This window comes from Talpa europaea, assembly GCF_964194135.1.
Source record: "Talpa europaea genome assembly, chromosome: 12".
Classification (NCBI taxonomy): Eukaryota; Metazoa; Chordata; class Mammalia; order Eulipotyphla; family Talpidae; genus Talpa; species Talpa europaea.
In genome coordinates this window covers 67,850,348-67,874,640 of record NC_140079.1, presented here as the reverse complement: position 1 = coordinate 67,874,640, position 24,293 = coordinate 67,850,348, and the positions used below count along the sequence as shown (strand labels likewise).

Sequence of the window (24,293 nt, the reverse complement as noted above, 5' to 3'; positions counted from 1 at the left end):
GTTCTTATCTACTCTTCCTCCGATCCAACTCATCTTCAAGAGAATCATTACAGTAATTCCTTCAAACTTGGATCTGATCATGTCACAAAATAATAACACATAATTAAGTGTATAATAATATGTAATATAGTGATCTGTATTATTTAGCTGAATCATGTGAATACCAGGTTCAGTTCACTAATAGCATATTACTTATTATTACATTATCTTACTTGTTCTGGTACATGAGACTAGCTCCATTTTACAGACAAAAACTGAGTCTGAGGGAGGAGAAGCCACTCCATGGGTCATAAATGTAGTCAAGATTGTAACCAGAATTTGAATCTGAGCTGTAGAGTTTGAGAATTTACTGTAAATTATGGCATTCCTTCCTTAAATAGCTGAGGGTTTCTGCCAATTAGTAGGAAAACTGGAAATCATCACTAATTTTTTAATGGACCCATTCCAGCCTCAGAGGCTCAACTCTCGCCCCCCATCCTACACAGGCTTTCACCCTCTAGGGTGTCCTCATCCTGCCCTATGTTCATTTCTTTTCACAGCATTTGCCACCTGTCTACATATGTCTGTCTCCCCAACAGCAGGGGAGGGGGCATGTTCTGTCACATCCTCGTGCCTAACACAGAGCAAGAATTCAGGAAGCAGAACTTGCTGGGATTGAATTATGCCATTTCCCTGTGCTAACATGGTCCCTTCTTTTTGGCAAACATCAGATTCCTCTGCATTCAGTACTATGAGTGCTCCTGATTCTCCTGCAGGTGAAGCAGTAGGTGTACTTTACGGGTGATGTGCAATTTTCGGTTTAGTATCTTTGTCCCATGAGTTTATTAGCATCTTGAAGGAAGGGTCCATTTATATATACTGTTTCCCATTTTTGTTATTCCTGTGGCTAATAAAGCTTTCGTCAGAGAACCAGAACTTAGACACATAAATAAATCTAAATACAGTGTTACCTTGGCCAGCCCTGACTGATGCTCCCTCTTGCCACCCTGCTCCTCATCTGAGGCCATCTACTTTATGTGGGGGAGCAATGGAGGGTACTTGTAATCACCTGTTTTTGTTCTAATTGTTATCTCCAGCAAAATGCTATTGTACCAAAGTTTAAACTATCATTTTCAAATCATTAGAGGGTTTATAAGTTCCCCCTCTCATTTTCAACTAAGAAAACTGTATTTATAGTCTTGACAGTAAATTTAACCAAGTTCCACGGCACGAAGCTTAATATGTAACATGAGATAATAAATGTGGAATGAAAGAATAAATGTGATTTTCAGCTGTTTCTCCGGCATAGTCAAGTCTATGTAAAGAAGAAAATAAGGACGTAACTTGATGCAAGGCAAATGCTGACTAGGGGGATATAGACAGGACAGTTTTGAGAGGCATATAGATGGCAAGATGGTGCCTACCTCTTGCATGTGCCTGCTGTTTGAGTATGGATGGGAGCAAAAATGATAGGACAGCATTCTTGTGATGACATTACTCATCGGCTGACTTTGAGGCGATGAAAAGGGAGATCAGGTTAAAGCCTTAAAATGAGAAGAGTCCTCTGCCTGTGTCTTGAGGGAAACAAGAAGGCAGACTCTAGGAGTGAGGACCTCAGTGCTACAGTCACAAGGAACTGAATTCTGCCAACAACTGGAATGAGCTTGGAACAGGAAAGACCCTGAGCTTCTTATGAGGTCACTATCTCAGCAGAAACCTGGATGACAGCTTTGTGAGACTCCTGTAGAGGATCCAGGGGAGCCAGGCCAGGCTCCTGAACAACAGAAACTATGAGATTAACAACTTTGTGTTGTTCCAAGCTGCTAACTTTGTGGTAATCTGTTAAGCAGCAATAGAAAACTAACAGACAGAGTGTTAGGCAACAAAGCAGCAATATTTGATTCTACATTCCTACGACATGACAAATACTGTTACTACATCAAATTTACCTTGTATTTTATTTATCTCCCATGAAATCTTTTTTGGATGGAGCCATGCCCATCAGATGTATGGTTCAGAGTGGTGCAAACATTTATTTTTGAGCTGGGAGAGCCATTTGCTCAGTCTGTCACTGGTATTTGGGATTCTATTCTTTCACTGATACTAAATAGACCCTCAGAATAAATGCTAATAATAATGACAACAGGTTGTTTTAGTTTTGCACTTGGCTCAGAGGCATTGATTCAAATGTTGCAACCAAAGCAGGAAAGAGGCCCTCTCTTGAAGAGATGGCTCCTCTGGTGCCAACTGGAACAAACTAGGCAAAGGCTGGTGGCAGCAAAAGCAACCGTGTACAAAGCTTTCCTAGTTTTGTGTCTTTTAGTGTTTGACCTTCAGCTGGGCACAGCAGAAGAGAAGAACTCCTAGGAGACAATGCTTCTGCTCCTCCCTTCTCCCTGATTTCTTTCTTGAAAAGAACCCAATCTGGGCCAAACTTTTCTTTCCTTTTTTTTTTTTTTTTCAATATCTGCCAACAGAAATACCAACTCCAGCATTTTAATAGGGTAGTTGCCATGGGGATTGAACAATACATGTGGAGTGGTGGCTGCTGTGGCCTAGGGAAAGAGCCCAACAAAGGCCGCCAGTCACACTTACTTCCACCCTGAGGACTGGCAGGCATTAAAGAGGCCAGGAGAACCGAGGCACAGGGGCAAAGGAGAGGCCTGGGGCCTCCGGCGGTAGGGTGGCCTCGCCTGTCCACACTGTTTACTGCAGCCAGCCAGGAGGCGAGATCTTCATGTTTACTTTCCTTTGACTTGCTCCATGGAATTGCACAGGCACAGAGGTAGCTCTTGCTAGCTGGCATTCTCATTTCAACTGCCATGCACTCCAAAACACATTGAGTGAAAGGGAAGTCGGGGGATGCCAGGAGTTTTAGAGGTCGGTGGACAGTAAAGTCCACAATTGTGAACCCAGAGAAAAATACAGGTAAGAGAGTTGAATAATACATGATTTCAAGGGTGAAAAAAATTAAGAAGAGCAGTGACTCTTTCTGTCTGATTAAAAAGAGGCAAAATTACAGATCGTGAGAGGGTAGACTACCCTGGCACATTTAACATTCGAATAATCATCAAAAATTGGGGCTATTTTCAGGGGTTGAAATGATGGCCATGAAATCCACATTTATGGGAGATGGCTGATTGAAGATGAACTCTAGATCTCAGTGGATACTCAGACTCTGAAAATATATTTACTAGATTAATTATTAGTACTACTCTACTTCTCATAGAGTAGAAGAAAGATATGATCTTTATTGTTCTAATGTCTAGATCACAGACACTAAAGAAATCAAAGGGATTTGCACTGGTCTAGAGTGTAGGGACATTAAGAATAAATTATTTGTTTACTGTTTTCAGTTTCTGACTTATAGGACCTCTCGACCCATAGTTTCTTCAACTGAATTTTTTGAATTCACAAGGAAGCCAATGGGAGCAATGCCAGACAAGAAACATTCAACCATAATTGAAAATTTGGCTCATGTCAGAGCAGTCCTTGGCCCTCTATTCCCAAGGGACCATATCTTATTCATCTCTGTCCTCTTAAAATTTAGTCCGGTAACTTAGCACATGATAATCTATTTAGAAAGATTTGTTGGATTGAACTGAGCATGCTCGCAGCCTATATGTAGTTTGGAAAAGACCCCAGCTCTCCATTTGAGCTCGCTTTCTTGGAGAAAGCATATCACCATGATGTCTTCACAGGCCCATAGTTACAACAAGCACCTAGTGAGATGAAAGAAGAAAGTTCTGCCTTTTCTGTCACTGTGGTTAAGTCATATTGCTTCTCACTCACAGTGAGTTCCAATGGAGATCAAAATCATGCCTCCTATCACACATCTCTCCGGAACTGTTAAAACCAATGGCTTAGCCAGAAATTTGACCCAATGCAATATTATGATTTATAAGAAATGTGTATTTTGATCATTCAGGTGACCAAAATATATTTCTCTTGTATTTGATCTTCATCAACAGTTCCTAATTCTAATTGACAGCTCCCAAATGCCTTGGAATTTCCTGCGTGAGAGTGATAAAGGTATTTCTTGTTATAAAATGTTAATGAGATAACTTTCGGGGACTAAGGATGGGGGCTGGGTGCCAGAGGAACCAAACAGGTAATTAGAGGGTTCGAACTGCCAGTCCCACCAGGGAGAGGAGAGAGGCTAGCAGTTGAGTTCAACTGCCAATCCTTTAATCAGTAGAGATTGCAAGGTAGTGAACATGTGGAAATTTGGAGGAGAATGGCACCTGGAGAGGGCATGGAAGCTCTGTGCCTTTTTTTTTTTTTAAAGATTTATTTATTTATGCAAGCACTGGGTACAGTCAGAAGAGTGGGAGGGTGAGAGAATTCACCAGAGCCAGAGCAGGAAACAGAACAGGCAGACTGACGAAATACACTGCTGAGGGGAGCAGTGGGTGTGGCAAGAGAGGTCTGCTGTGCCATGTGGAACCCTCGCCGGCGACCAGGGATCAAACCAGTGCTGCAAAGGCTGAGGGCAGCTTTGCAGCCCAGCGCTTAACCGCTGCGCCACCAGGGGAGGCCTGCTCTGTGCCTTTTCTCCATACCTTGCTCAGTGCCTCTCTTCATTGGCTATTCCTGAGTTACATCCTTTGTGGTAAATCAGGGATCTAGTAAGTAAACTGTTTCCTCTGTTCTGTGTGCCATTCCAGCAAATTAACTCAGCATGAGGAGGGGGTCATGGGAACCTTTGATATATAGATAATGGATCAGAAGCAGTGGTAACAAGTTGGGATTGCAACTGATTTCTGAACAGGAGGATGGTCGTGGGACACTGGCCCTGTGTCTGTGAAATCTGATGATTCCTCCAGGTAGATAGTGTTGGAGCTGATTTCCAGATGCCCTGAACACACACACACACACACACACACCACACTCATGTTGAAAAAAATGGATCCCAATACCCTAACACACTTAAGCATCTCTCTCAGGATACTGGGTAGCTCAACATTTAACAAGAGGACCGTGAAGCTGTTAGAGATGCCAGCATAGATTCTAGTCCTGAAGAGTGACTTACCCAGAGGCCAGGATAGAGCAGTGGGGAACTCACCGTGCATCCAGAAATCGTGAACGTAGGATCATGACGGCCTCACACGTGCTTTGCTTGAGCTGCATCTGGATGGAGCTGAATTTGCGGTGGATTATGCTGACCATTCTCTCAATCTCCTTTGGGGAGATGGGCCTGGTCCGGCTCTGTTCGCGCAGGAGATTCATCACATGGGTGGTGAACTCGTTGCAGGCCTAGAGAGGCAGGACAGTAAATACAGGGCATGTTAAGGGTCCAAACTCAGCACTGCCAGGTCCCTGACAGCAAGCATCGTGGGTTTCTCTAGAGATTTGCACAAGTACAGAAAACTGGGCTGTTTGTAGGATTTTATCAAATCAGAGGCAGAGTCAATGATTGTCAGGAAATCCCTTTAAGTCCATTTGATTCTACCTTTGGCTGTGATGGAGATTTTTTAAAGGGAAAAAGAAATTCTTAATCATTTTTTCCCCTTAATCATTGTTTTTATGATTTTACCGTGAAAGATGAGAAGATGAATCCTGGTATAGAGCACACTTTACAACCCTTCACCCCAGTGTTAACAGCCAAAGAGAGTTTGGGGTCAAGTAGAAAATGTTCTCTGTTTTGTCCATTATCTCCAATATTATTAGAGCTTCCAAATAGTCGATGCACAGTCAAAAGAGTGGAATCAAGGGCTTTGATAACTTCTGGGAGATTTCACATCAATCTAGTTCTATGTCTAATTTTATGATACGAACTCCCACCTACACTGGCCTCCTGAAGATCCTATGTCTATTACACAAAAGGAATCTGTCCTCAGGGGCCTTACAGAAACAGAATCAGAACATGATTTAGAGGATTCAGCCATCCTGCAGAAAACTGCCAGGTTATAGAGCAACATGCTATCAGCTCTGTAGGTGAAGTTGGGGAGCATTCTTCCCATCCTCCTTATTTTACAGTTGGGAAAACTGTGGCCCAGAGAGATGAAGGACCTTTTGCACAGATACAGCAGAAGAGAAGTAGCTAAGACAGGAACTGAGCACTTCGTATTCCAGGTCTTTGTATTTAGGTCTACTACTTATCCTTCACAGTTTGTTTTCCTTAGCTGAGCATTTCATAAAATATCTATTCAGAGGGTCACTCACCTCAATGTTATAAAATTGTATTCCATTTGTAATGAAAAAGGCAAGATAATGCTTTGAGAGTGGAAGAACTAAGGCCTCACTGGGCTCCAACTTAATATTAACACAGAAACATGCTCATTAATGATGACATTGCATTGCCATGGATTTCATAGCACAAAGCACTTCAGAGTTGTCAATAACGCAGGAACAGTAACACATTTGCTGTTTGTTTCTCTTGAAATCCTTCCAGCTTGGCCAACCAAAGATACATAGGCAGGTGCACTCGCTGACTGTGTCTACCCTGGGGACTGGGAGGCCAGCTCATTCTAAGCAGCCAAACATTTCACTGCTCAATCCCTCCTTTTTTAGTCTGAGAGTATATTTAATCATGTCTAACCCTGTGCTAGGCTAACAGTACCCATGAACTTGTGCAATGAGCTGCAGCCAGAATCAACCTTTCACAGAGCACGCTGAATAAGACCACAGATGACCCAAATTCAGAACCTATTCCTGGGATTCTTATCGGAGATGCCTGTGGAGTTTATATAACCTTTCTGTACCTTACTTCCCTTATTTAAGAAACAGGTAAGAATTTAAAAGCAACTATACGTGTGTGATCATATAAAGCTGTGCCATTATTATCTTTTTAAAATATAGATAACTTAGAAATACAACTTATTTCCATGATGTGCTAAACTTCCCCAAGCTTCTTGGTAAAAATAAAGGGGGTCATAAATCTTTTCTTTCTACTCTGTGGGCATACACTGACGACAAATCCATAGATCAGGCCCATATAATACTTTACTCTCCACTATGAGAATGACTATTTAAGCATAAGAAGCTAAACATACCAGCTTTTCCTATCCCCAAGCTTTGCCAACCAGAAGTAGGAACAACAAAGAGAGGGAAGTAAAACCTGCAGCAGGTTGGCCAATTCTGGGGGGGCGAAGTGGTGGGGAGTGGAGGGTTAGGCATGGAGGATCTCAACCAGGGGAAAAGTTGCCCCACTGGGTTGCAGCCTCCCCACCCCGTGGGGGCTCAAAGGGAGGAGGGGCTAGATGTTAGGAGGTCTGTCAAGAGCACTGGCCTTCCTCTGGGGAGCCATGGTGCTCTGCTAATAATAATGTGCTTCATTACAGTGAGTGAAAATGCTCGCAATATCTAATGTTTGTTCAGGGCATGTTATCCTGAGGCCCGTTCTGCTCTGCCATTGACAGTGGAGTCTTCACTCACTGCTGAGTTGGAGCAGGGCAGCTGCTGCACAGCTGCTTGGGAGCACACAACCAGGAGCAGAGAAGAGTCATTCTGATGTGGACAGAACACAATGATCCAGGTTCTTTTAGCACTTGAGCCCCCACACCTCCTCCTCAGTTCTCCCAAACTCACACCTTTGGACGCCGGGCTGCTTTGTGAGGCTGGGCGTTCTCGATGTGAGAGCAGTGTGGGAGGCTGAAGTTACACGTTAATTAAATGGAACTCTCTCGGCTGAAGATGTCCTTGACAGAGGAGGCTCTGCTGTAGACTGGCATTAAGACTGTCACTTTCTAAGCTACCACAACAGCAGTCCCCAGAGAAAGTTGGTGTTTCTGAATGCCCACATCTGAAGTTTCAGGACGGGGCATTAATGAGAGCAGCAGACTGAAGAAAGTCCTTTGAGGAAGTTGAAATTTACCTCCCAGACTCAGATCAGCTCCTCTTCTTCTCTTACTCCTTCAAACTGGATTTGGCTGCAAATGTGACCAACCAATGTAACCGGGATTATGTGTGAATGGATGCAGCTTGGCTCTGTTGATGCTCAGTAGCATTATTTATAAAAGGTGAAGAACTTTGCAAAGTTACAAGAGCATCATTTTTCCTTCTTTCTTTTTTTCTTTCTTTTGGAATAGCACTTGGAATAAAATTCACGTTTCCGACATCATGGCTTTCTCTATTAGAATCTGCCAACTCTTCAATACCTTAGCTACCAACATGATCTGCTGAAAAGTGTTTTATCAATCCCATTTAATGAAGAAAACAATCACCTTCCCTTTCTTTCTAATGAAAGTCCCTAGAAACCTTTCTTTAATAACCTTGGGGTGAAATAATGGCTGACTGAGGTAGGTTTTTTTTGTTGGGGAGGGTTGGAGGCCAGGAGGGTTCTGATAGCTAATTGATGGGCTAGTGATCTACTGCTGCCATACTAAACACAAAACAACGGGATTAACTATTAAATAGTCAATTTGGTAATTTCATATATGAAATAGAGAGTGACAATCTTATTTTACTGAGGTTTCCTGTTTTTAAAAAAGCTCCCACGAGGAATGGTTATAGAAAAATGAAGAAGATACATCTTTCAGACACACCAGCAAGAAGGTTAATGGCATAATTTCCTTACAATCTGCTATTTACTATAATTAACAATACAACTAATAGTAATACATTATTAAGCACTCAGAGTATGTTAAGTAGTATTCAGTTTTTACCCAGAAAATGCCCATACAAATAAGGGAGTGATCCTTTAGTACTTTATAGGATTAACAACTACAGACTACTATTGCTACACTTATATAATTTTCTATGTACTATTGGAGTTTTTCCTTAAGCCCCCAATCTCCAGTATCTTTATTATTTAAAATAGGTAGATAGCCATGAGAAGTTTCTGGAGGATATTTTAATCATCTAAGGTACCATCAATCTAGTCCAGAGCAGCAGCGAGGACAAGCTGGTTTCTTTCATGTATATAGAAACACACTCTTTCTTTCCTGAGCAGAGTGGAGTATTTTTCCAAACAGAGTCCAAACACTGGTTTCTAAAACATTCTCAGATGTATGACCCAAATATATCACCTAATCTCTTGAACCTCCATGTCCTCACGTGTATCCAAATGGAGGTGGTGACAGTACCCATCTTTGGTACCAAACCACAACGATGCTTTGAGCAAAGCTACTGAATATGTGCCATTATGTCAGCAAAGGCATTTTAGTTATTTAAGATGAGGACAGAAAAGTGACAGGGGTTGGGGCCTCCCCTGGTGGCGCAGCAGTTGAGCGCTGGGCTGCAAAGCTGCCCGCAGCCTCTGCAGTGCTGGTTTGATCCCCGGCCACCAGCCAGGGTCCCACTGGCGCACAGACCTCTCCTGCCACGCCCGCTGCCCCCTTGGCAGTGTGTTCTGTCCTTCTGCCTGTTCTGTTCCCCGCTCTGGCTCTGGTGAATTCTCTCACCCTCCTGCACTTCTGACTGTACCCAGTGCTTGTATAAATATATAAATAAATCTTAAAAAAAAAAAAAAAGAAAAGTGACAGGGGGTATAAATCAAGAAAACAGTCAGTTCTAATATGCTGGCAACCTGGGCTAAGGATAAAGTCAGTTTTCAGCACCTAACAGCCATGAAGGTTGAGGTTTAGTGGGGAAAGCTACAAGCTAGGCTAGTCTTGTGCCCTGGAGTCTGGATATGCTAACCTAGGTGACAGGTTAGATCAGACTTAATGGCCAAGGTGAAGTGGGACCTTTGTGGGAAATGCCTGTCTGTCTTCCCAAATTATTCCAACTGTTTAGGACAGACTTAGAATTCTAACATGATGGTTCAGTGGGGGCACTCTCCTGGATCAGCCAGTTAGCTCAGCTCAGCCTCTGCCGGGATCTGGTGATATTCACAGGCTCTTACCACAAAATGGCTTTTCTTTTCCTTCCTTTAGCTCATCCCTGCACCTTGTCTGATGGCTGGATTCTACCTGCTTGATTTCAAGCTTCTCAGCAATTTTTTTCCCCTCGTAAAAGAAGGGATTCTGTGGAACTTCATTTCAAAGGTAGATAGGAATGCAATAATGAAACTTACCTTCACTTTAAATTTTAAAATGCCTATTTCTATTTTAAAATTTAAATGTTCTATTACATTTTTGCATTTGCCTGCTAGACAGTCAGTCACAAGTGGACTCTAGAGGGTCTTCTACCTTTTGCTTTTCCCCCCCTCTTCTTTCATGACACTTAAAAAAGAAAAGCAGGACAGAAACCTAAAGAGTCAATGAAAGTAAGTTAACTATAGAACTTAAGGTCAAAGTTGCATTGTAAGAAGTGACAGTTAACAGGTTTGTTTGCTAAATAATGGGAGGAAAGGCTGATGTGAAGGGATTCCTAATAAAGTCGATTGTTATTCATATATAAGTATGGGTATGTGTGTGTGTGTGGGGGGGCTCTAGTAGAGAGGAACTCTTTATAATTAGAATATACTACCTTTATATACTATTTGTAACTGACCACCTTTCTTGGCCTTTCCTTCACATGATGTGTATGCCCCTGTGATATCCTGGACTTCAAGCCCACAGTCCATTGCCATAGACCACCAGCTCTGGGGATATAGCATGTGGAACACTGGATTCCACACACTATCAGTGGAATGTCAGGACTGGAAGCCAACTTAGATTTCAGGGGTCCCCTGAGATCCCCTACTTCTTCTATAGGGGGAGGTGCCCTACAGAAGGTGCCCTATGGCATATCATCTAGTATATAAAAAGCAACATGTTAGACTCTCACTTGAACCCATTCTGGGCAGAAGAAGAGGCTTCAAGGCCAATGCATAGGATTCCATGAGCACTGGGAACATGAGGAATCTTAATGAAAGCACAACCCAGGACCACAGGACCTCGACCACAGGTCAGATGGCAGCTTTGGCTGACACACTCAGTGCCTCATGAGGCCTGGGATTGCATGCGAGGGGCAAATATTCCAGAATTCCAGGTGTGAATATTGTCTATTAATGGTTCCTGAAATCATCAAGTTACAACTTAATGTTTTAAAATGCCTCATCTCCAGTTTGCCTGGATTTTTCATAAGGCGGCCAAGAGCTGGTCTCAAGTTGAGCATGTGGCTCTGTGGTTGGGGAGGAGGCTCTGTGCCCACCAACCCAGCAACCTGCAGAGGCTGCCCTGGGTCCCTGGGCTCCACTGAGTTTGCTCCTTCGTCCTTTTCTGGGGGGTAGGGATGGTGGTTACCTGCTCATATTTCTCCAGCTCCGTGTGGTAGATTTGTCTGATCTGGGAGAGTTTGGCTCTGTAGTCGGAGTGTTCCACGGAGTTGTCGGATCCAGCGCCTCCAGACGCTGCAGCCGCTGCTGCTGCCGCTGCCGACCCCCCACCTTTCTCGGGGCCCGCCACCCCCTCTGCCAGCAGCATGTTGTCCAGCCGCATCAGCTGGGGGTCTGTGGGCTCCTCCTCCTGGGCTCCCCGGATACTCAAAACTGCAGGAAAACACAAAGAGGGGACAGTTAATAGTAACCCAAGGGAGAGGCCTGTTGTTAAAATTGCCATATTGCTAAATCCATCTCCAGTGTGGCCTTTGAGGCCAGTTGAAGGCTGGAAAAAAGAGGAACTTTTTTCAGGAGAGAAAAATAGAGAAAACATTAGGACAGTTGCTTTGTTGCCAAATAAATTGTTATTAATAATTAATTTTATCAATTATCATTTATAATGCAGTGACTATAACAGGTTCACTGCTAGTTTCTGTAGGAGACGCTTTCAGGTTGGCTGGCCAAAGACACAGAGACAGACAGATCCACTGGCCTGTGTCTGCACACTTATATGAGGTCCCTAGAAATGTCAAATTCATGGAGGCAGAAAGTCGATTCCTGGGGACCAGAGGCTGGGGGTGGAGGTGAGGGGGTTATTGTTTAACAAGCATAGAGTTCCATTTTGAGAAGATGAAAGAGCTTTGGAGATCAGGTGGAGGGGTCTGCCCAACATGAGTGTACTTAATGCCATTGAACCATACTCTTAAAATTAGTTAAAATGGTAAAATTTAGGTGATATATGATTAACTACACAAAAAGGAAATATCAGCACTATAAAAAATTAATTATAGCAGAATATAATTTTCACTTTCATCCCTAAACTGCCAAATTTCTCATTCAAGGAAAAGCACTTCCTTCTTTATTTCTAATTTTAGATTGCTGTGAACTTGGGGTTTTACACTCATTGACTTTGTAATATTTGATCAGTTTAAATTTTCATTTCCAAAATAACCCTAAGCAAGATAAATCCAGCTAATTCAGAGCATGAAATCTTAAGACCTTTGCCCTGGACTATCAGAGAGTGTAGAGATATCTGAAAAGGCAAGAAGACAATTTGGCCCTGGAGTAGGGATGTGTAGCTCCCCAAATTGAAATTCATCCATTCCAGGTGATAAGGATTCTATCCTGGTGAAAAGAAGGGGGTGGCCCCTTCAACGAGCTGCCTCAGGGCTGCAGAGAAGGCAGCGGGATCTGGAAGGGTGGAGGAGGCTCAGATCCGAGAAAGTGCCTTTTACTGAAAAATTCTAGGGCCATTGGGGGAGGGGGTAGGGTGAGATGGACTGAAAGTGATCAAATGATTTAGTAAATCAGCAGAAGAGCTAGGCAGGCTTTTTTTACTACTATCATACAACCTGCCATAAAATAAATCACTCATCTAAACTCAGTTCAGTTGTCAGCAGCCAAATCTTTGTTGAGAGGGAACATGAAAAGAATTTTCAATTAAAAAAGATCAAAATTTATTTGGGGGAGGGTGGGAAAGGAGGGAAGTGGTTAGAGGTGGGAGGAGACTCATGTTGGGTCATGTTCAGGGGTGGGCATGGCAGGTTCTATGGCTGTGTGGTTATAGGAGCCCCGGAGTCACCAAAGTGGGAGTTGAGGGCTGTGTGAGGGCAGGGCACATGGGTGAACCCCCAGGGGATGGTGCCAGCTCCCACTGTGTCCAAGCCCAGCAAGGTGCCCACAGGGTGTGGCTGTCAGCTCCATAGAAGAGGGACTGACATGACCAGGGCATTCTGTCTAATACCAGCATGCCTGCCGGTTGTGCCATGTGCTTCTGGTTTTTCCTGAACATGGTTCTGAAGGAGACCCCAGTTTCTGTGCTAAAAGGAAAACAGGAGCACTGCTTTCATGACATATGAGACAGTCAAGCGCAAAGCCAACTGCGTAGACCATGGGCAGCCATGAGAGGCAGGCAGTAAAGGCACGGGGTGAAAACCCTGCTTTTTGATGATCTGCAAGATTGGGAGGTGGGAAGGAAGCCCGCACCTGCATACACAGCAAACACTTTAGGACCCAGGTGCTTGTCCCTTCATGTCTGAATGTTTGATACTCTGATCACTAAGGTGATATCGCTACCCTGGCGATGGGCCGGGTGAGAGGATCCTTGAGGTTGATTTGTGGAATTTTTACCCAGTGAAATTCTTCTCTTGTAGGCTCAGGAGACTAAACAGGAATTGCTTCTTGGATGGATCTTACATAATAAATATTTAGTCAAGGTAGTCTTCCTTGACTTTATTCAAAACTTCACCATTAATAAGGGTTTCCTTTGTTAGAGATGGATGGTTGTACCACTTCCTGAAAACTTGGTTAAAGGTGCAAAGAAGACTCTGACTCCCAACCCGCCTTCTGGCCAAGCTGCCCGCTGTCCTCTGCACTGTGGTCAGTGAGTTCTCCCAGGTGTGGGTATGAGTGGGTGGGGTTGATGGGTGCTTCTCTAGTGAATTTCATGTGCTTTGTCAACACAAATATTTATGGGCTGTTTACAAATGAAAAAAGAAGCCCCTCTGAGCCATTCTTAATACATGAATGTACTTATTCCACTTGAGCTTGGTCATTAACAACGATGTGCTGGGGCAAAATTCTAATGTCTGATCCACTCTCCTGGCTCTCCCATCTGAGGACTCCTGGACAGCAGCCTCGTGGCTGACGAGGTACCCGAGTGGGGCTGGGTCTACTCGGTTACTCCTCACCAACCCTCTTGCACTGGATCCAACATTGAAAGATCTTATAATTATTTCTCAACATCAGTAGGGGGGAGTGGGTGGAATGGGCAGGGACAGACAATGCCATCTTAGTATGCAGGACTTGCCCTGTCTGAGATGGTGACAAGGGTCCTCACATACCACTGTGCCTAAGACATCCATGCTTGGCTCGCTCCATAAACTTATTCCTCTAGCAAAGTTCAGTGAGCTAAAGGTGGAGAGAGGCACCCACAGACCAAGGTTCTGGCCCCAGTTCCTGCAGACACCAGGCAGGTGACCTTGGACATGTTGCTACCACTATTTTCAGATGTTCAGCATTGACTTCTGAGCACACACTCCTTTGTCTCCCCTCAGCTTCACCCATGCCCAGGTGCCACTGTACCTTTTAAACAATCAGTGAAAAGCAAAAATTACCCTTATAAATCTCACACTGCCTCACTTCATTAATGTTTTTCTTGCCCTTGAAATCTAACAGGTATTAAACAAAATAAGGCAGAAAATTGCTAAGGCTGGGAAAGGATACTGAAGGGAAGCAGGTCCTCACCTACCAGGGAGCTTTCCAGACAAGACACAGAACATAAGGCACTCTCTATATGGACTCCTTGTTATTCAGGTGTGAAGGATACATTTAAGTGGGGGAAATAATAAAACTGTTAGTATTTCATTTATTGAATTTGAAGAAAATAAAGAAACAGAAAGACATAGAAAGACATAACGAAACAAAATAGGCTTGTCCAAATAAAACTCTTAAGTTATACTCAAATTATTCTGAAAATAGAAATTTCCAGAATATGTGCCAGAAGCAAATATTTATGTATGTATGTGCCTGTATGTATGTATGTACGCATATATATGTATGTATATACATACACACATACACTGATGCTATGTAAACAGGAGGAAATCTTCATCTTCCACAATTTTGCTCAATTGACTCGCTTATGGGGGCCTTGCGCTGTATGTGTGAGTATGGAAGGCTGGACTGAAACACAACACTGCAAGCACATATTTCTACGTAGTAGGAGAATCTGACATCCTACTATAAAAATGGGGCTGAAACTCACTGATATGGAAACTGCTCAGTTAGTCGGTTAAAAAAAATCCCACCAACATTAAATAAATAAATGAAGAGGGTGATCTATCTAAGCAGAACTGATGCTACCTATTTATTCTTGGAGCCAGCACTCTGGCCAGGAGGAGACAAAATGATTACTTAAAAGCTCCTTTTTATCTCCGTGGCACCATGCAAGACTCCAATGAACCTTTCGCCAGGACACCAGAGATGTTAACACTCATCCTCCAAGATCCAATTTCAACCAGCGGAGCTGTTACCTAATCCAGCAACCATCACAAATGATCAGGTTCCCAAGTCTCTGACGGATGCCCCTCCCCTCCCCCCTGTGCTCCCCAGTCCAACAGCTTTTACTGAAACAGCCTTTAAAGGGCCAAATCCCCTGTTTATGCAGGTGCCTATAAAGGGTTTAGAGGCAGTGACAGGTCTGCACTTCCATTACCAAAAGACATAATCAAATGCAGTGGATTCACTGTCCGAGGGATGGCCCAACACGATATAGTTAACCCTTTGGGTAATAATTCTTAAGAAAGGAGTTTCCTTCTCACAAATCTACCCCCTTGTGACTCCCTGCTGCCCCTCTCGAGTAAGAGACCAGTCAAGACAGGTGTGTGATTTATGTGGAGTTTGTCACAAGCCCTTTAGAAAGCCTCTGATGTCACATCCACCTTCCTGCCTTTGCTGGCCGGGGTTTAATTCTTTGGTAGAAGTTGCAGGCTAAGGGGACTGTCACAGCACTGTCGGAGCCACTCTCACAACTGGTCTCCCGCTGTGCTTTATTTATTTTTCTTCACACCAGGAGAAAAACAAACCAAAGCCAAAGGCAGGTTCAAGGTCCTTGGCAGGAGGCTGCAGGCAGTTGTTTTGTCCTTGTCTGGACAGGGATCCAGAGCAGCGCTGGCCCATGCCCACTAGAGGGCACTCTCTCTTCACCGAGGCTGCTTATGAGGGAGGGCTGGCAAGCTCCAGCCCTAGGGTTGCAGCTGGGTAAAGGGCCGCTTAGACTTCAACTTCCACAGTGGGGCAGGCAGCGGGAGAGGAGGGCAGACATATGGAGAGGGGGCTGACTTCGGATATGGACAGCGGTCCAGGCACCGGAAGCTGGCTGACAGGGACACATAGGTGATTTGGGAAAAGCGTGATGAGCTGGCCTCCCAGGGTGGTGGCCTTGAACTCCCTGGATAATCTCTTTGCTTGATTTCAAGGCACAGGGTTGCATCTCCATGCAAGGAGGCCCACTGTCCACAGTCAGTCTTGACTCACACAGTCAGGAGGGAAGCTGGGGAAGCAGAGCCCTCTGGGACTCATCCCAGTGCTGCCCTGCCATCTCCCAGAAGGCCAGAACTTTGGATGCAAGTATAGGACAGGACAGAAATCTGTTTCCTTGCAACAGAAACAGAACAAAATGTTTTCTGCAAACATCACGATTACACCTTTTACTTGTTCTGAAGGTGCTGGCCCACTCCGCATTGCGCCACTTTATAAAACATGAAGTCACATTGCAAACTTGCATAATGGGTAATTGAAGATTAAAAAGGCAAAGTCACTTTTCCAAAATCACAGCAGATGGGACACAGAATCTAGGTCTTTAACTCCTGGATACTTTATTCTCTACTATCACGTTAGGGTCCTGACTCCCTTTCACAAGTGGACATGATATCAATTCTGTGTTTGTACACAAGTGTGCACGCATGTATATACACATGCACGTACACACACAAACATGCAGTCTTTTGATGCTCAAGTTATGACTGATACTATAGCAAGAAGGAAACAGATGTGAGGAGGAAGAGCAGGAAGTTCTTTTTACTGACGTCTTCATTTTTTTTAAAATTTTTTTTAAATTTCAAATTTTTATTTATTTATTTTATTTATTTATACAAGCACTGGGTACAGTCAGAAGCATGGGAGGGTGAGAGAATTCACCAGAGCCAGAGCGGGGAGCAGAGCAGGCAGAAGGACTGAAGTACACTGCTGAGGGAAGCAGCGGGCAGCAGGAGAGGTCTGTGCACCATGTGGGACCCTCCTCCGGTGGCCGGGGAGCAGCCGGGGATCAAACCGGCGCTGCAGAGGCTGCGGGCAGCTTTGCAACCCAGCGCTCAACCGCTGCGCCACCGGGGAGGCCCGACGTCTTTATTTTTTTAAACTCTTCCAAGTCTAGTCCTTTTCAATGACTTCTTTCTGCCAAAGACACCATCACGGACGGTTAAAACCACTGTGCTATGTGATAAAATGCCTTCTTCCCTCCTGGCCAGAGATGTGCACTCACCAAGGCCCTATCCAGTTGCAAATCTCAGCTCAAATTCCATGCTTCTTTGTCCCCCAACAGCCAAGAGGATCTCCCTCCCTGTGAGCCCCAAGGCCATGTGCATCTCAGAGCACTGCGGACACAACTGCCACCCTGCCAACAAGGCTGTGAGCTCCTGAAAGTCAGGGGGCACCTGTTCTGCATCTGTGTGTGCCCCACTTGATCACACAGAGCCAATGACACTAAGCATCTAATCACACATGTGTTACTATATAATAAAGAGTGAAGAAGGGACTGGTCCAGCCAAAGAGCTCTGCATCTAATCTCCACCCACCCTGACCTTAGCGAGGGGGATGGTTCGTTGTCAGTGCTCCCTCTCTCTCCTCTCCACTCCCCAGCTGGGCCAGAGCCAGCATGCTGCTGGGTAGAAGGATATCCCTCTGCCACTTCCTCTACACCCTCTGACAACTCTGAACAAGCAAATCTATATTGTCATTAAACCAGAGCCTCCAAACCCCGTCATTTCATGTCCCCAGTTAGCCAACATTATCTATGACAAAGGCTCTGGGTACGGGAATTGCCCTGAAGAAGGACTGCTGGGTGGGCTGAGAGTGGACCCCATGATGGGTGTCCCAGGAGGCTACACCCACAGACAAGCCCTCTGAGGAATGCTCTGTTACTTAAGATGACTGTGCGAGCACCTATGGGGTCCCGGGGACGATGCAGGGACTGGGATTTCCAGCATTAATCAGAGGCTGGGACTTCAAAGGTGCAGGGTTTATCCTGTCATCCCTTCATGACCCCCATCTACTTAAGCCTGAGGTGGTCACAGACAGTTGCTGGAGTAGGTACTGGCATGGGACCATCCCAGGAAAATATGGCTTCTTCTGCCTATGGTATCCCTCGTCCCCATCAGCACAATTATACCCACAGACAAGAAACCTCAACTCAAGCTGGGGAACAATGCTCATATAAGTGGATGCTTTGACATGGAAGGTGGGCCCCAAGTATCACACTGGTGGTTTGAAGCTCACCCTGATGTCCTTCACCCCTGATTCTCAACTCCTTAGTCTATTTGTGTGATTTTAGGATTTGTCCATCAAACAAATGGAAGTGATTAACAATCCCACATCCTGAACTTTATAAACCATCACTACAGAGAGGTTTCTCCGAAGAATGAGGAACGAGCTGCCGCCTGAGTTGAGATCTTTTGGCCCCAAGTGGCCTGGAGCAGGCCTGGCAGATGACAAGACCAAGTTCCTGAAATCATGTTGAAAACACCCTTGTCCTAGGCTAGCAGTGCTGTCTGCCTCTCAGTCCTTTAGAAGCACCTAGTCATAAAGGTGGGACCCACAGGTCTGGAGTGGACAACAGTATGTTAGGGGATGAGAGATGGTCCTAATATGTCTCTTCCTCCTTTCAACTTATTTCCCTGGCTTCTTAAACAGGTAGACCAGCAAGGAAACTTGAGCACGGCAGCCAGTCAACAGCCAGATGTTGAGGCTGCTCCTCTAATCTGTCCCACACACATTTATTAAGCGTTTCCTGCGGTGTTGGATACTGTGCTGAGTTCCAGAATAAAACGTGGTCCTGCCAAGGAGCTGATGGATGTACACACTGCCCCACATGGAACAACAGCTGCTGTGTGCAGGGCTCTGTGTGAAGTTTGGGTCAGGCAGGTTTTTGATTTGGGGAGGTTTATGTTTGGGGATTTTCTATAGAAAAACATATCACACTTTTCTTGTCATTCCTTTTTCTGGGCTAGGTTTCGGTGGCAGCTCCAGGCACATGCGTTGTTTCCACTTTTCAGGAGATGCTCGGGCACAAAGCCCGTTCACACGTCCCCTGCTTGGCACACTGGGTCTCGCTGGGCCAGCTGGCAGAGAGAAGGTGCATGTGCAGGGCAGTGGGCTCCTGCCAGTCTGGGTAGATGCCGGCTGCCTGGGCAAGGGGCTCCAGTTCTTAGTAGCACAAGTTTGGATCGGAGATGGGGAGACCCCTTGGCCTAAAGAGCTGCTGCAGACTTGGTAGAAGGGTGTGACTGCGGAAGAGAAGGTCTTGGAAGGACCAATGTAGGGCATGAGAGGTCAAGATTGCATGTAATGAAAGAAATGGTTTCCTACTGGGCCTCCCCGGTGGCGCAGCGGTTGAGCGCTGGGTTGCGAAGCTGCCCGCGGCCTCTGCGGCGCGGGTTCGATCCCCGGTTGCTCCCCGGCCACTGGAGGAGGGTCCCACATGGCGCGCAGACCTCTCCTGCCGCCCGCTGCTTCCCTCAGCAGTGTACTTCAGTCCTTCTGCCTGCTCTGCTCCCCGCTCTGGCTCTGGTGAATTCTCTCACCCTCCCGCGCTTCTGACTGTACCCAGTGCATGTATAAACAAAACAAACAAAAAAAAAACAAAAAAAAAAAAAAAAACATGCCTCTATAAAAAAAAAAAATCATCTTTAAAAAAAAAAAAAAAGAAATGGTTTCCTACTAAATTCTCCATTAAAAGCATGAAAAAGTGGCTGGGGGCTTGTGGTGCATGCCCTGTAGATGCAAGCTTCTCTCTAGAATGGTAGTTTCCAAAGGAAGTGACCACAGAGAAAGCAGGAGGAATTTGTAACTTGTCAGCATTCTCCTACCTTAAAGTGAAACTGTTCTTTTTTTTTTTTTTAAGATTTATTTATTTTCATATGAGAACCGGGGTACAGGCCAGATGTGCAGGAGGGTGAGAGGATTCACGGGAGACAGAGAGGGAAACAGAACAGGCAGACTGATGAAGAACACTGCTGAGGGGAGCAGTGGGCGAGACGGGAGAGGTCTGCTTGCCATGTGGGATTCTCCCCTGCAGGCTGGGATCAAACCTGCGCTGCAGAAGCTACAGACAGGTTCACAGTGCGGCGCTCAACCACCTGCACCACCGAGGAGGCCCAAAGTGAAACTGTTCTATAGTTCAGTGTCTCAATTAGGCACCTAGTACTTTGCCTGATTCATCTGAAGAGTTAATACATCTTTGATGGCCTCTCCCATCATAATCTAATCTCCAAAAAAAAAAAAAAAAAAGTGTAAATAGGCCTGGGGCCCCAGAGCACTGCATAGAGAAGAACCTGGTACAAAGCCAGAGGCAAGAGTCCTCCCTGTGATTCTGCCCCCCTTAGGCTCAGTTTGTGTATCACCCACTGTCAATAATATTATCAACCACACCAGGAGTCTTATTAAGGATTAAAGAAGGTTATCCTTACAAAAGCAAATGTTAGTGCTTGGTAACAGGTAGGTTTTCAATTGTTGGTTAAATCTAAATCAATCCCATTGATAAAGTTCCCTTTGGGAAGAAAAAGAAAGCAAGGAAGACAGATTTAGAGTTAAGAGTTTGGTTTTTAGATGTTCAGACACAGCAACAGAAAAGGAAAGCAGGATAATTCAATGAGTGTGCAGACATGCACGCCCATCTCTCTGTCCTGTGTCCTCATCTCAGGCAAGCTCAGGCTCAACAACATCACAGGTCAAACAGTCACCCTTGGTCAACAGAACATGTTTCAAAATGTCTCTGCTTCCTCTTTCTCCCCTCTGTCTGTTCCTTTATTATTCATCTCCCAGCTCACTAAGTATGTCACTTCCTCTGAAGTCATGAATGACTCCTCGTTACACCATCCCTTGACTAAAGTCTTCCCAAACATCCTATCCTCCCTACGTAGCAGGGCTCATGTTGGAAGACTCAGTCCTTCTAGAGGCTGAAAGATCCTTCTGGGAACCACTTAGCTCGAAAGCAATCTCACCGTGTGTCAGACAAGCTGACCTGGAAGTCATCTTTAATGGCTGCTTTCAAATTTCCATTAAAAAATAAATAAATGATAACCAGAAGAGAGTAAAGACTATGCATAATCGAGATTTGAGGAAGCCTGTTTTAGTCTTGACTCTTGGGTTTCCAAACTCTGCCTCACAATCACCCTTCTCTGCTGGGACACAGAGAAATCTCACATTTAAAATTTTAAAGTACCTAGATGCTGCCATAATGGAATCATGTCTGATCTTACCTTCCTGACATCATTCCTCTCTCTGAGAACTACAAATGCCTTACCAGGTCCTGGCAACAAGCAGTGTGCTCTCGTATTTATAAACTCGATCATACCAGAATTCTTCTTTCCCTCCAACCTTACAGACAATTTCACAAGAACTAACTCTGAGATAAAGAGATGCTGTTCCCACAAGGATCTTTCCCAGTTTTTGGAAGTCACAGAATAACGCAGAGACCGGGTTCCTCATACAATGTTCTATCTTCCCTTGAGAGATCCTTACAGAAGACATTGATGGTCCAGCCTTAAACCACCCCCCATGACTACTTCTAATTCCACAAATGACAGCAGGAGACTACTGAGAGCATGTCTTCAACTGCTGGAGTGAGTTTACTATCTAATAACAAGATGGAAACATACACCTCTGGCAGATGAGCCATACTGACAGGTGAGCAGACCAAGGACACACAGAGGAAAGACACACGAATGTCCAACAGCAAATTCCAGGACAGACAAAGATCTGAAATCAGTCAATGAGGTGCAATATGCTGGCTCACTCCGTCCCATCTACCTCTTTGGTTTAGTTCTTCTGCTTTGTTTTCCATTAGAATCACAACTCCTGTGCCTCTCTAAGAGGATGGAAAGTTGAAATGTGGGAGAGAAAAAGGACATGTATGTTTTGGTTGAAAATGTCAAAAAGAAATTTGATTCATCTTGGAACTACTGTCACCACTACAACTACCAATGACTATAATAAGATCCTTTTATGTGAACGTGCAAGTTAATATTCTCATGCATATGTTGAGGCTTAATGGTACATGTGTTTCCCATGTGGAACCCTGGCGAGGGAACACCTATGGAAGGCCTTGCACAGGGCCCTCTGTACAAAGATGGAGGAAAGATGGAGGAAAGAGTTGATCCATTGGTATCTTCCAATGTGTCTCTCTCATAGAAACAGAATCCTAATTTTTTAAACTGAGTTAATGGTATTCAGGAGGAAAGACACTTTCCAGCTTCCCTTAAAGCTAGGAGTGGTCGTGCCTTTTGTGAAAATATTCTGGATAGTAAGAGATGAGTGAAAGCAGGATATAAAACTCTTAGGAATGTCTTTAACAAGATGGAACATCCTTCTTGCCCCTCTCTTCTTTCCTTCTGCAGGCTGGAACATGAATATGATAGTTGGAGCTCTTGCAGCCACCTTGGACCATGAGTTGGCCTAGGGATGGAAGCTGCACAAAGGAAAGAAACCAGGTAGAAATTCTCATATCCTAGGGACCAGCTGGTCGGTCACCTTTGAACTATATGGCAGAATCCTGTATTTTAAGACAAGTTATTTTGGCGTCTATTTTTTATTTGTTTTGGCAGGTGAACCAATTCAAGCTAATGCAAGCTGTTAAAAAAAGAAAGAACTCTAGAAGCCAGAGTGATTTCATGTTGGCTAGAGAGTTACAGAGGAAATTAGAAAGAGGCAGATTTAATAACTAGAGGCAAGTCACAGAAAAACCTGAGTAGCCACTGGGGAGAACTTCTTCCTGAAAAAAGAGAAGGTTTAGAGTAGATAGAAATAGGCTTGATCATTAGAAGGGCCTCTCCTGGGTACTAGCTGGGCTATTAGCAGAGGTGGAAGAAGATCAGGGCAGTTGTGATGAGGGGCACGGGGAGGAGAGGCCTCTGGTCAGGGTGTTGGGTGCAGGGAGGGGTGCCACCTAGATCTGGAAGACAGAGGCGGGCAGTGAGGGCAGAGTGCCTGCAGAAACCAGTCAGGAGTCCTCTCCCGCCTGTGTGACAGAGGATTCTGTCTCAACCAGAGCAAGCTAAACTGTAAAGCTGGAGGCAAAAAGAAAAGCAGGAGCTTTGTGAGAAAGCGCTAACAAATTGCACTAGACCATCTAACTTGTCTACCTGTATATGGCTTGAAATGGGATATTCCCTTGCCCGATAGTAAAATAACACATGCACCCTAAGCAGCTCCTGCTCAGGTCCATTTCAGAGGACTGCTAATAGGATACAGGAAACGGGAAAGAGAAGTCCCAAACAACCTGCTTAGAGAAGAAATCACCTCCACTCACTTTGGAGGTAGCAGAAAGTCCCAGCTGAAGGACACTGGTCTATTTATGGGCACCTCAGGTCCATTTCACTACACACGCCAATTAGCTCTCCTTTTTCCATGACCACAAACAACACCTGTGACCCCAGGCAGCCATCTCACAAATGCACACAAGGTCAGTCAGAGTCCTTCAGGGAGAGCATGTGGACGATCCATCACCACTCATTACAAAGGCCACTCCAAGCACATGCCCTGCTGCTAATGAGACCCCGGTGCCATCCTCAGGCACAACGGGCTGCAGAATCTCCGGCCAACAGGCTGCATGAGAAGCAGGAGGCTTTGGCTATTTCTCAAAACTTTCCAAGCAGCCTCTGAAAAGCACCAAGCCTTTGACCAGCAGGGGAGAGGGGAAGGCAGCACAGGACCCTGTGTTTAGATTCTCATCCAGGGCAAGAGGCGCTATTAATATATGCTGGTGTTGGTGGAACAGGGGACAGCATTTGAGAGGAAGAGCTTCAGGCTACAGAAGCATCTCACGGGGACCAAAAAGGGTCTTGGCTTGGGATGTGAAGGGAGGTGCAATGTCTCTGCTTTGGGGAAGAGTCCATAGAGTCTTCACTTTACTTCCCATCTCAGCACCAGAACAGTGCTCCAGTCCAAGCGACCAGAATCTTGAATGCACGAACACCCAGCGGTGTAAGGGCCTTCCCTTTACTTGAACTTGAGTGTACGCCTTCAAATCCATCCTGAGCAGGCTTCTCAAATGCCAATTCAAGTTTCCAGGGGGACGTTTTAAAGGAGAAGTAGATTTCAAGTAAATGATTGTAACTTATCGAAAATAATGTGCTACTTAGCGTCTGCGGCAAACATCCTGGCAGGAGCGGGGGAAGCAGCACTGGAGCAGATGGGAGTGATTAGGCTCTGATTTTCAGATGGGCTTTTTGTTTGTCGTTGCCTCCACTCTCTTTTCACATCCTGGCAAAATCAGGAATGCAGGGAAAAAAGGAAGAAGCACCCTCCAGTCCCTACCTTCATTCAGTGTGCTAGGGACTGAGGGCTCCCCCAA

At 45.0% G+C, this 24,293-nt stretch overlaps 1 protein-coding gene across 4 annotated transcripts in view; it reads right to left on the bottom strand.

Moving 5' to 3' along the window:
• The window catches only part of PBX1 (PBX homeobox 1), a gene marked incomplete at both ends in the record, with an annotated part of 273,185 nt that overhangs the window by 41,884 nt on the left and 207,008 nt on the right, over window positions 1–24,293 (bottom strand). For all 4 annotated transcript variants that reach the window (XM_084251229.1, XM_084251230.1, XM_084251232.1 and 1 more), the window contains 2 exons: window positions 5,045–5,235; window positions 11,091–11,335. In XM_084251229.1, the coding sequence (XP_084107355.1) occupies window positions 5,045–5,235; window positions 11,091–11,335 (436 nt within the window). The remainder of the gene's footprint in view (window positions 1–5,044; window positions 5,236–11,090; window positions 11,336–24,293) is intronic.